Here is a 13,585-nt window from a genome sequence, read left to right on the forward strand (position 1 = left end):
TAATTTTTTGATCGAAGGGATCAAAAAATGCTGTAAGTTAATGTCAGAGAGAATTCTTATTGTCAGAGTTATATTGTGGAATATTATAGGGATAATTTTTGTGGCGGATGTTAACCTTCTATCTCCTCTCCTTGGGGGTCTATTTTACCGATTTTTCGAGAAAATCAAAAAAAGACCTTTCAAAAAGGACCCGCCAAAAATCCAAATATAAAAATTCCACTGAAATTAGTTTCAAATAAAAAGAAATCATACTGCTTGATCTTGTTACTATGGGTCATAATTATATATAAGGCTCATATCCGGAAAATTCATTATTTATGGGAATATATCCTAAAATTGTCTAATATTATCACAGTTGCCAATTCTTGGTGAACAAAAAGGCTAAATTCTTTGCAAAAACTTTTAAGATCACTAGAAACACAGTCATTTTGACCCCAAGTGCTCTTAAGGGTTAATTTCCATTTTTGTGCTATTATTGTAAATACTAGACTTCATGTTATATTTTTCTTAAGTTTCATCAAAATCGGCCCAAAAATATATAACATTTCGCTATCTTTCCATTAGAAATTCCAAATATTGAAAAATTTTACCTTTGACCTTCACGATTTAAGGGTTAACGTTTTCCGATTTTAGAAAAACTTTCAGACTATATTTAGAACCTGGACTATAATAGTCTGGACAGATTTTACTTAAAATTAATAACAGTAAGGAAATTGGGCTCATTCGCCAAAATATGGCAAAAAAACTTAGTTTTACGAGCATTTGAGCATTTGGTTTGTAGCTGACAGAGTGCCAAAAAGAAAAAAGTATTTTTTTTAACCCTACTGGTACTTTTCCGTATTAAAAATGTACAATTTGTTAAGGTAAATCGAAACTTGTTTTACAAAGTTGTAAATTATATTTGGTTTGAAGAAATCTGGTGTAGATTTGAACAAAAGTTTTTTGGAGTTCACAATGTATTCGTTAACCTTCATAGGGTCTTCAAATTTACTGACGTTAACGATCTTCGGGTCAAATTTGACCCAAATCAAAAATAGATACATATGTATATTTCTTTCCCAATTTTTTTTTATAAAAAAAACCTATAGTCATAAGATATCAAAAATATCAACCACTCACTTTTAAAAAAATTTAATTTTAATTTCAAAATGGGTAAAATTTGACAGAAGACCTTATAAAGGAGAAGAAAAACATAGCTTTGGTATTTACCAGGAAATTCAGTTTTCATCCAAGTATAATGTTCAGCAAGTATGATGAAAAGAGACAGATATATTGTAGTGCTGCCTAAGATCTGAAAACATAAGGGTTAATTGTGCTTAACAAAAATTCAAGATATTTGATCCGGGTCAAGTATGACCCAAAGACCTTAAATGCAAATAATTTTATAGATATTTTTGTGTGCCAATTTTTTCTTCTTCTAAAAACCTAACGTAGTTGTTGACATTTGCAGTTAAATGAAATTCATAAAATATCAAAAATCTTAACCACTCACTTTTAGAAAAAATTAAATTTTAAAATGTGTCAAATTTGACCTGAAGATGGTTAAACAGATATTACATTTGTAAACTGCTATAAACTAAGCGATTTAATTCATATATATCTTTATTTCAGACTAAATACGAAACCAGAGTGGTACAATCTTGTTGCCCAGGCTATCGTTGGAAAAATAAAAAATGTATACCCTCTTGCCCGAAAGGTTGTGAAAACGGTTTCTGTGTAAAACCCAATCAGTGCGAGTGTAAAACAGGATATAAGTTTTTTAGTGAATTTGCTCGTAACCGGTAAGTTAAGAAACTAATATTTTATCTTAAGTTCTAAACAAAAAAAAACTGTAAGAAACGAAAAATTTCAATTAACAAAATAAATTTATAAACCATTACTCCTTTTAAAGTTTTCTAGAAATTTGCTTTAGTTTGGTTTTTATATAGCTTCAAAGTTCATATTTTTTAATAGAAATGTACGTGCAAAATATCTAAAATAAAACTCTTAAAAAATTTAGAACAGTTCGTCAGATTTAATTTTTAATCTCATATTGAAGCTAATTAATCGTAGTTTTTGAAGTTTTTTTCTTGCAGTCTGTTTCTTATCATAATGGGGGCTCATTTTCAGGTTAATTTTCTGAGTCGATTATGCAATATCCATCCATCGGTCCGTCCATATAAACCTTGTAATAAAACTGCAGGTAGCATTTTCAAAGATAATTCGATGAAATTAAGCCCAAAATTTATTGCCCCAAGGACGAAGCCTATTGAATTGGATTAGAATCAGCTCATTATTTCTCCTAGTCCCCATACAACAGATAAGATCACATAAATATCTTCATTATATACAGTTATCCACACAAAATTCAGCTCAAATAAGTTTTATAAATTCTCTGCGAGTTGTTAAGTATTCCCTAATTAATTTGCCAAGTAAAAACCTAAGGCAGGCATGTTATATATCAGTGGATAGAGGATTTTATCTACTTTTCAAAAATATATAAAACTATTGCCAATTAAAATATTCATGGAATACTTTTTTGAAAAATATAACAAAAAATGTTTTTATTGAATTTTTGCATAGATATAAATTTTTCAAATAGAAATTAACCTCAGATTTGAAATCAGCAATCTTGAATACTCCTGTATACCAATTTTCATGTAAATCAGAAGACATTTTAAAATTTAAGCCGCCATTTGGGATCCGCCATTTTGAATTTGAAAAATTCTACCCCAGATTCGAAATCAGAAATCTTGAATACTCCCGTATACCGATTTTCATGCAAATCACAAGACATTTTAAAATTTACGCCGCCATATTGGATCCGCCATTTTGAATTTGCAAAATTTAACTTCAGATTGGAAATCAGCAATCTTGAATACTCCTGTATACCGATTTTCATATAAATCAGAAGACATTTTAAAATTTATGCCGCCATATTGGATCCGCCATTTTGAATTTGTAAAATTTAACCTCAGATACGAAATCAGCAATCTTGAATACTCCTGTATACCAATTTTCATGTAAATCAGAAGACATTTTAAAATAAATCTAAATTCGGTTACTACATTTTGATATCGAATATGGGATTTGAGAATTTTTGCCCTAAAGTTGAATTTTAGATAAAAATATGCGTTTTTAATAAACCTGGTCCCCTCGGTGTCAAATATTTTAATTTTTTTCATTTAAAATATTTGATGAAACATCCTCTTAGATATTTTTTGCTATAAATAAAAAAAAGTACTTTTTTCCAAAAAATTAGCGAAATATTTTGTAAATACTGTATGGATGCAATCCGAGGAGATAAATTTTTCAGCTCTCGTCGCATAACTAACATTTATTGACTATACTAGCTAATGAGTACAATCCGAGGAGTTAAATTCTTCAGCTCTCGGTCGGCTAACGACTATTATTTGTAAATACTGTATGGATGCAATCCGAGGAGATAAATTTTTCAGCTCACATCGGCTAACTACAAATTATTGGCTATGACTAGCTAATGAGTACAATCCGACGAGATAAATGCTTCGGCTCTCGGTCGGCTAACGACTAATTATTCGTAAATACGGCTTATGGATGAAATCCGAGGAGATAAATTCTTCTGCTTTGTTACCCGGGCGGAAAGTATAAGTAGATCGGGACTTCGATTCTAGCTCCCCTGTTCATGTTTTTCTTAGATGTCTTATATCAGAATTCACATAAACTGTTTGGGAATTATTGACAACCAATTAGAATTCACATAAAATGTTTAAGAATTATTGACAACAATATGCTAATATATTGTATTAGTATTAGTTATGTTATGTTGATGTATTGACTGTTGTAACTGCACGTTACAGGGCATAATAATAAAATAAAAATTATTTAAATTTCATAAATATTTTTAATAATTTATTATTATTTTTTGCAGTTGTGTTCCCGATTGTGGCAAATGTGAGCATGGATTTTGTAGTGGCCCTGGAAAATGTAACTGTAACTCTGGTTTTGAACTTGTGGGAGACTCTTGCCAACTTGTGTGTAATAATTGTGAGAATGGCTCTTGTAAAGTACCCGGCAAATGCGAGTGCAATATAGGCTATGCAAAATCCATAGCTTTTACCAAATGTGAACCAATATGTCAGACAAACTGTCCGAATGGCAGGTGTATAGCACCAGACCAGTGTGCCTGTAATGAAGGTTATCAATTGAATAATCTAAATGTTTGTGAAGCCATTTGTGAAAATGGCTGTCAAAATGGCAAATGTATAGCACCAGATACATGTTTATGTAATACGGGTTATGAAAAATCTGTAAAAGGTTCAACATGTAAGCCGATTTGTGAGTCCGGCTGTAAAAATGGTAAATGTATAAAGCCTGGCCAGTGTGAATGTGACAGAGGTTATAGCTTAAATGCCAACAATGAGTGTGAACCGGTTTGCATAGGAGGCTGTTTGAATGGTAGATGTGCGGCACCTGATTTCTGTGAATGCAAAGAGGGCTTTACAGTACTAACACCCCAATCCTGTAAACCGATCTGTAAGTCTGGTTGTCCAAATGGTAGCTGTATAGCACCGGAAACTTGTAAATGTAATGCAGGCTATGAAATAGACTCTCTACAAAAATGCCAACCTATTTGCAAAACTGGTTGTCCCAATGGCACCTGTAAGTCACCAGATCAATGTGAATGTAATCTAGGGTTTGAAATGGATAAGGAAAACATATGTCAACCTATTTGTAAGACTGGTTGCCCAAATGGCACTTGTAAAGCTCCTGGTTTATGTGACTGTAATGAGGGCTATAAAATTAACTTGCAGGGAAATTGTGAACCTGTTTGTGAGCAAGATTGCTTAAATGGCCACTGTATTAAACCAAATACTTGTGAATGTTTGCAGGGTTTTCAACAATTAACAGCTGCTGACTGTGAGCCTATTTGCCATACAGGCTGTCCTAATGGGAAGTGTATTGCACCCGAAACATGTGAATGTAATGAGGGCTATAACATGTCCAGCTCTAACAAATGCGAGCCAATTTGTTCACAAGGCTGCTCAAATGGTCAATGTACAGCTCCTGAGTTTTGCACTTGTGATTCTGGCTACTCCAAGGCCACACCCAGTACTTGTCAGCCAGTATGTGAATTGGGTTGCCCAAATGGCCGTTGTATGGCTCCAAATAGCTGTGAGTGCGATAAAGGCTATCAAATGATGAATGACACTAACCAATGTGAAGCAATTTGCAGTCAAGGTTGTGAAAATAGTCTTTGCATAGCTCCCGATACCTGTGAATGTAATTTTGGTTATAAAGCAATTTCCAAAAACCATTGTGAACCCATTTGTAAATCTGGTTGCCCGAATGGTCATTGCATTTCACCCGAAAATTGTGATTGTGATAAGGGTTATGAGATGAACTCACAGAATGAATGTGAACCGATATGTAGCTCTGGCTGTCCGAAAGGTAAATGTGTTGCTCCGGAAACCTGCGAATGCGATCCGGGATACCAATTGAATGGTGAAAATATGTGTGAACCAATTTGCCAATTAGACTGTCTCAATGGCAAGTGCGTGGCACCAGATACCTGTGAATGTTTCAAGGGCTATAGTAAGTCGTCACCATACTCCTGTTTGCCAGTTTGTGAAACAGGTTGTCCGAATGGAAAATGTGTTATGCCAGACGTCTGTGAATGTGATCAGGGATATACAATGCAGGCAGATAACCAATGTGAACCGTTTTGCTCCAAAGCATGTGAGAATGGTAAATGTGTGGCTCCGGAATCCTGTGAATGCGATCAGGGATATCAATTGAATGCTGAAAATATATGTGAACCAATTTGTCAAGAAGGCTGTCTAAATGGCCGGTGTGTGGCGCCAGATACTTGTGAATGTTTCAAGGGCTATAGCAAGTCGTCACCCTACTCCTGTTTGCCAGTTTGTGAAACAGGTTGTTCGAATGGAAAATGTGTTATGCCAGACGTCTGTGAATGTGATCAGGGATACACAATGCAGGCAGATAACCAATGTGAACCGTTTTGCTCCAAAGCATGTGAGAATGGTAAATGTATTGCTCCGGAAACCTGCGAATGCGATCAGGGATATCAATTGAATGGTGAAAATATGTGTGAGCCAATTTGTCAAGAAGGCTGTCTCAATGGCCAGTGTCTGGCACCAGATACCTGTGAATGTTTCAAGGGCTATAGCAAGTCGTCACCTTACTCCTGTTTGCCAGTTTGTGAAACAGGTTGTCCGAATGGAAAATGTGTTATGCCAGACGTCTGTGAATGTGATCAGGGATACACAATGAATGCAGGTAACCAATGCGAACCGGTTTGCTCCAAAGCCTGTGAGAATGGTCAATGTGTGGCCCCAGAATTTTGTGAATGCCATCAGGGATATCAAATGAGTGGTGAAAGTAAATGTGAAGCAATATGTTCAGCAGGGTGCGACAATGGTTGGTGTATATCCCCTGAAATTTGTGAATGCTATCAGGGATACCAAATGAATGTAGAAAATAAATGTGAACCTGTTTGTCCAGAAGGCTGTGAGAATGGCAAATGTGTGGCACCCAATACCTGTCAGTGCAGCATTGGTTACGAAACTATAACATCCAAGCTTTGTGAACCCATCTGTGAGCCAGACTGCAGAAATGGCGATTGTGTGGCACCGGGTGTATGCGAATGCCACGAAGGCTACCAACTATCATCCTTAGATCAGTGTGAGCCTATTTGTGAAGAAGGCTGTCGCAATGGTTACTGTATTGCTCCCAATAAATGTAAATGTGATGACGGTTATGGTCCCACACTGCCGAATAAATGTGAACCTATTTGCGAGTTGGAGTGTGTAAATGGCCTGTGCATAGCTCCGAATAAATGTGCTTGCAACGAGGGTTACCAAGCACTGACTCCAAATGTTTGTGAACCCATTTGTGAACAAGGATGTCTTAATGGTTATTGCATTGAACCCAACACCTGTGTGTGTGAAAATGGTTTTACCAAAGTCTCTGACAGTTATTGTGAAGCAATTTGTGAATTCGGTTGTACCAATGGTACTTGTGTCAGACCCGGAATTTGTGAATGTAATCCCGGCTTTGCTCTAGACAACACAAAACAATGTCAACCTATATGCTCTGAAGCATGTATCAATGGATTTTGTATAGCACCCGATAAATGCTCTTGTTTAAATGGTTATGAAATGAATAGTGATAATACATGTAAGCCCATATGTTTTGGAGGCTGTCTGAATGGGGAATGTATAAGCCCAAATAACTGCAATTGTCAGCCTGGCTACACCAATACTTCACTTAATATCTGTGAGCCATTATGTGAGACCGGATGTTCTAATGGTGTTTGCATATCGCCCGGAAATTGTAAATGCAATGAAGGCTATCATCTCAATTCTACAAATCATTGCCAGCCTATGTGTCTACCAGAATGTCTGAATGGCAATTGCATAGCTCCCGATACTTGTGATTGCTACGAAGGTTACTTTAAGATAACCGATTCAACTTGCCAGCCTTTATGTGAAACTGACTGTCCAAATGGTAGTTGCATTGCACCCGATATTTGTGCATGCAATGAAGGCTTTCAACTAAATGCAGCAAATGAATGCGAACCCATATGTGACTCTGGTTGTGCTAATGGTCAGTGTTTAGAACCGAATATCTGTGATTGTAATGAAGGATTTGCTAAGAACTCTGATGAACAATGTGAACCAATATGTAAATCAAACTGTATAAATGGCCATTGTGTAGCTCCAGATATCTGCGAATGTAACACAGGTTACTCCAAAATCTCTACAAATATCTGTGAACCTTTGTGTGAGCCAAATTGTTTGAATGCCTTATGTGTGGCTCCTGGTAGATGCCAGTGTCTCGAGGGATTTCAACAGATTACCCCAAATACTTGTGAAGCTGTCTGCAAAACGGATTGTAGAAATGGCAAATGTTCCAACCAAACAGGTGTTTGTCTATGTGACCCCGGTTACCAGCTAAATGATGCAAATATCTGTGATCCCATTTGTGCACCAACATGTATCAATGGCCATTGCTCAACACCTGGGAATTGCGAATGTGAAACGGGATATAACAAGACTGGCTCAGGAACATGTGAGCCCCTATGTGAACAAAATTGCGAAAATGCTGATTGTATAGCACCAGATGTATGCCAATGTAAAGAAGGTTATCAAATAGTGACTGCAACTAAATGTGAGGCGATTTGCGATGCTCCATGTGAAAATGGCACATGCACTAAACCCAACATATGCTCCTGTAATGAAGGTTATGAAAAAAATGCCGATAATAAATGTTCTCCCATCTGCCAGCCAGAGTGTTTAGATGGCCACTGTATAGCTCCCAACCTTTGTGGCTGTCAAAAAGGATTTCAACTGAACAACGAAAATGTCTGTCAACAAATGCATGCTAGCTATAATGTTGCAAACCGCGCAGATGTCAGACAACAGAAATGCTTACAGACCTGTATAAATGGTGACTGTTTGGATGGAGAGTGCACTTGTGCCACCAATTATCACCTAAGAAATTTTCGCTTTAATGACATATGTCTGCCAAAGTGTCAACAAGATGAGGATTGCTTCAATGGTGTATGTTCGACATCTGGTTTGTGTAAGTGCATGGAGGGTTTCGAGTTTTCCGACACCACATTCCAATGTGAGAAACTTGTTCTACTGAGTGGAAATTATTCCGGAATTTCGAATCCGATTTTGAAATGGTTCTTCATATTCGCATTGATCTCATTTTTATTGGCGTTGAAGATATTGGTGGTCATGTTTTGTCTGACAAGGAAGGTGTCCTATAATGTGGATAAGAAGGGTGAGTTACATTTGAATGGCTAAACAAGACTACGACTAGACTATGACTAGACTATGACTAGACTATGACTAGACTATGACTAGACTATGACTAGACTATGACTAGACTATGACTAGACTATGACTAGACTATGACTAGACTATGACTAGACTATGACTAGACTATGACTAGACTATGACTAGACTATGACTAGACTATGACTAGACTATGACTAGACTATGACTAGACTATGACTAGACTATGACTAGACTATGACTAGACTATGACTAGACTATGACTAGACTATGACTAGACTATGACTAGACTATGACTAGACTATGACTAGACTATGACTAGACTATGACTAGACTATGACTAGACTATGACTAGACTATGACTAGACTATGACTAGACTATGACTAGACTATGACTAGACTATGACTAGACTATGACTAGACTATGACTAGACTATGACTAGACTATGACTATACTATGACTAGACTATGACTAGACTATGACTAGACTATGACTAGACTATGACTAGACTATGACTAGACTATGACTAGACTATGACTAGACTATGACTAGACTATGACTAGACTATGACTAGACTATGACTAGACTATGACTAGACTATGACTAGACTATGACTAGACTATGACTAGACTATGACTAGACTATGACTAGACTATGACTAGACTATGACTAGACTATGACTAGACTATGACTAGACTATGACTAGACTATGACTAGACTATGACTAGACTATGACTAGACTATGACTAGACTATGACTAGACTATGACTAGACTATGACTAGACTATGACTAGACTATGACTAGACTATGACTAGACTATGACTAGACTATGACTAGACTATGACTAGACTATGACTAGACTATGACTAGACTATGACTAGACTATGACTAGACTATGACTAGACTATGACTAGACTATGACTAGACTATGACTAGACTATGACTAGACTATGACTAGACTATGACTAGACTATGACTAGACTATGACTAGACTATGACTAGACTATGACTAGACTATGACTAGACTATGACTAGACTATGACTAGACTATGACTAGACTATGACTAGACTATGACTAGACTATGACTAGACTATGACTAGACTATGACTAGACTATGACTAGACTATGACTAGACTATGACTAGACTATGACTAGACTATGACTAGACTATGACTAGACTATGATTAGACTATGATTAGACTATGACTAGACTATGACTAGACTATGACTAGACTATGATTAGACTATGACTAGACTATGATTAGACTATGACTAGACTATGACTAGACTATGATTAGACTATGACTAGACTATGATTAGACTATGACTAGACTATGACTAGACTATGATTAGACTATGATTAGACTATGATTAGACTATGACTAGACTATGATTAGACTATGATTAGACTATGATTAGACTATGATTAGACTATGACTAGACTATGATTAGACTATGATTAGACTATGATTAGACTATGACTAGACTATGACTAGACTATGATTAGACTATGATTAGACTATGATTAGACTATGACTAGACTATGATTAGACTATGATTAGACTATGACTAGACTATGACTAGACTATGACTAGACTATGATTAGACTATGACTAGACTATGATTAGACTATGACTAGACTATGACTAGACTATGACTAGACTATGACTAGACTATGACTAGACTATGATTAGACTATGACTAGACTATGATTAGACTATGACTAGACTATGACTAGACTATGATTAGACTATGACTAGACTATGACTAGACTATGACTGGACTATGATTAGACTATGATTAGACTATGATTAGACTATGACTAGACTATGACTAGACTATGACTAGACTATGACTAGACTATGATTAGACTATGATTAGACTATGATTAGACTATGATTAGACTATGACTAGACTATGATTAGACTATGATTAGACTATGATTAGACTATGACTAGACTATGATTAGACTATGACTAGACTATGACTAGACTATGACTAGACTATGACTAGACTATGACTAGACTATGACTAGACTATGACTAGACTATGACTAGACTATGATTAGACTATGACTAGACTATGACTAGACTATGACTAGACTATGACTAGACTATGACTAGACTATGATTAGACTATGACTAGACTATGACTAGACTATGACTAGACTATGACTAGACTATGACTAGACTATGATTAGACTATGATTAGACTATGATTAGACTATGATTAGACTATGACTAGACTATGATTAGACTATGATTAGACTATGATTAGACTATGACTAGACTATGATTAGACTATGACTAGACTATGACTAGACTATGACTAGACTATGACTAGACTATGACTAGACTATGACTAGACTATGACTAGACTATGACTAGACTATGATTAGACTATGACTAGACTATGACTAGACTATGACTAGACTATGACTAGACTATGACTAGACTATGATTAGACTATGACTAGACTATGACTAGACTATGACTAGACTATGACTAGACTATGACTAGACTATGATTAGACTATGATTAGACTATGACTAGACTATGACTAGACAATGACTAGACTATGACTAGACTATGACTAGACTATGACTAGACTATGACTAGACTATGATTAGACTATGACTAGACTATGATTAGACTATGATTAGACTATGATTAGACTATGATTAGACTATGATTAGACTATGATTAGACTATGATTAGACTATGATTAGACTATGATTAGACTATGACTAGACTATGACTAGACTATGACTAGACTATGATTAGACTATGACTAGACTATGATTAGACTATGACTAGACTATGACTAGACTATGACTAGACTATGACTAGACTATGACTAGACTATGACTAGACTATGACTAGACTATGACTAGACTATGACTAGACTATGACTAGACTATGACTAGACTATGACTAGACTATGACTAGACTATGACTAGACTATGACTAGACTATGACTAGACTATGACTAGACTATGACTAGACTATGACTAGACTATGACTAGACTATGACTAGACTATGACTAGACTATGACTAGACTATGACTAGACTATGATTAGACTATGACTAGACTATGACTAGACTATGACTAGACTATGACTAGACTATGACTAGACTATGATTAGACTATGACTAGACTATGACTAGACTATGACTAGACTATGACTAGACTATGACTAGACTATGACTAGACTATGACTAGACTATGACTAGACTATGACTAGACTATGATTAGACTATGATTAGACTATGACTAGACTATGACTAGACAATGACTAGACTATGACTAGACTATGACTAGACTATGACTATGACTAGACTATGACTAGACTATGACTAGACTATGACTAGACTATGATTAGACTATGACTAGGCTATGACTAGACTATGACTAGACTATGACTAGACTATGACTAGACTATGATTAGACTATGACTAGACTATGACTAGACTATGACTAGACTATGATTAGACTATGATTAGACTATGACTAGACTATGACTAGACTATGACTAGACTATGACTAGACTATGACTAGACTATGACTAGACTATGACTAGACTATGACTAGACTATGATTAGACTATGATTAGACTATGACTAGACTATGACTAGACTATGACTAGACTATGACTAGACTATGACTAGACTATGATTAGACTATGACTAGACTATGACTAGACTATGACTAGAACTATGACTGGAACTATCACTTAAACAATGACTATAACTATGAATACAACTATGACTGGAACTATCACTTAAACAATGACTAGAACTATGACTGGAACTGTGACTACAACTATGACTAGAACTGTGACTAATCTATACTATGATATTTTACTTTTATATATATTATAGTTTACTTATTTTGTTATTTTCTTTGCAGAAAACGATTTTGGCTTGATTAGACTTTCGCAAAAAGCCGACATAATACGTGAGCCCAACACCATTGATGTGTGATTCAAATATAATAAGTTTTATTATTTAAATTATTTACATATTATTTTTTATTGTACATACGTTTGTAAATTAAACAAAATATATTATTTCGTTATTATTTAATAAACCATTATTTGACCACGATCTAGAAAATGTTCTCGATAGAAGTCAGGAGACACTAAAACAATTAAATAAAATAATTTTTGTTAAATAAAATGATGTTTTATTGCTTACCATGCACTATTTCCGATCTGATAATACGTTGCTTTTGCATTTGTATGTAACGCACCAAGACACCTAAAACCACCAGCAGCATTAGCACACAGATACTAATGAATACACACCATAAATTAAGCCAGGTGGGGATGTGCAATCGGCAGACAGAGGGCACATCCGTAGAATCGTCATCAAAATTTTCCATAAAATTAAAAACGGATGGGTCTAGTGTAGTGGTGGTGCTAGGGGTTGTAGAGTTTTCCATGCTGCTCGAAAGGTATAACAACGAGTGTACGAATTTGCCCATGGAACTTAGGAATTTAGTTTTAAACTCCTTTTGCAAGTGTTAATATTTTGTTTTCGAACAAATTAAATAATATTTATTATTTTCCTAAACTATTGTACGTTTAATATCTGCCACTTATAAACTTTAAATGCAACAACTTTAATGTCATTTTATGCTCACACTTGAGTGTGGGTTCTTGCTGCAAGACATGTGACTTCAAGACCGAGGCTTTAATTATCTTTTTAAATTATAAACCAGATGCATACAACAACAATTTTATTTATAGATTTTTAGTTCTGCTTTTAATTAAATACATTACATTTAATAAAGC

At 35.3% G+C, this 13,585-nt stretch overlaps 1 protein-coding gene across 1 annotated transcript in view; it reads left to right on the forward strand.

Moving 5' to 3' along the window:
- The window catches only part of LOC135950859 (fibrillin-1-like), a 35,282-nt gene extending 22,314 nt beyond the window's left edge, over positions 1-12,968 (forward strand). Inside the window, exons 6-8 of the mRNA XM_065500383.1 lie at positions 1,652-1,781; positions 3,890-8,772; positions 12,700-12,968. Coding sequence (XP_065356455.1) covers positions 1,652-1,781; positions 3,890-8,772; positions 12,700-12,773 — 5,087 coding nt within the window. The 3' untranslated portion in view covers positions 12,774-12,968. The remainder of the gene's footprint in view (positions 1-1,651; positions 1,782-3,889; positions 8,773-12,699) is intronic.
- The last annotated feature ends 617 nt before the right edge of the window (positions 12,969-13,585 follow it).

The sequence above is a fragment of the Calliphora vicina genome, chromosome 2 (assembly GCF_958450345.1).
Source record: "Calliphora vicina chromosome 2, idCalVici1.1, whole genome shotgun sequence".
NCBI classification, from domain to species: Eukaryota; Metazoa; Arthropoda; class Insecta; order Diptera; family Calliphoridae; genus Calliphora; species Calliphora vicina.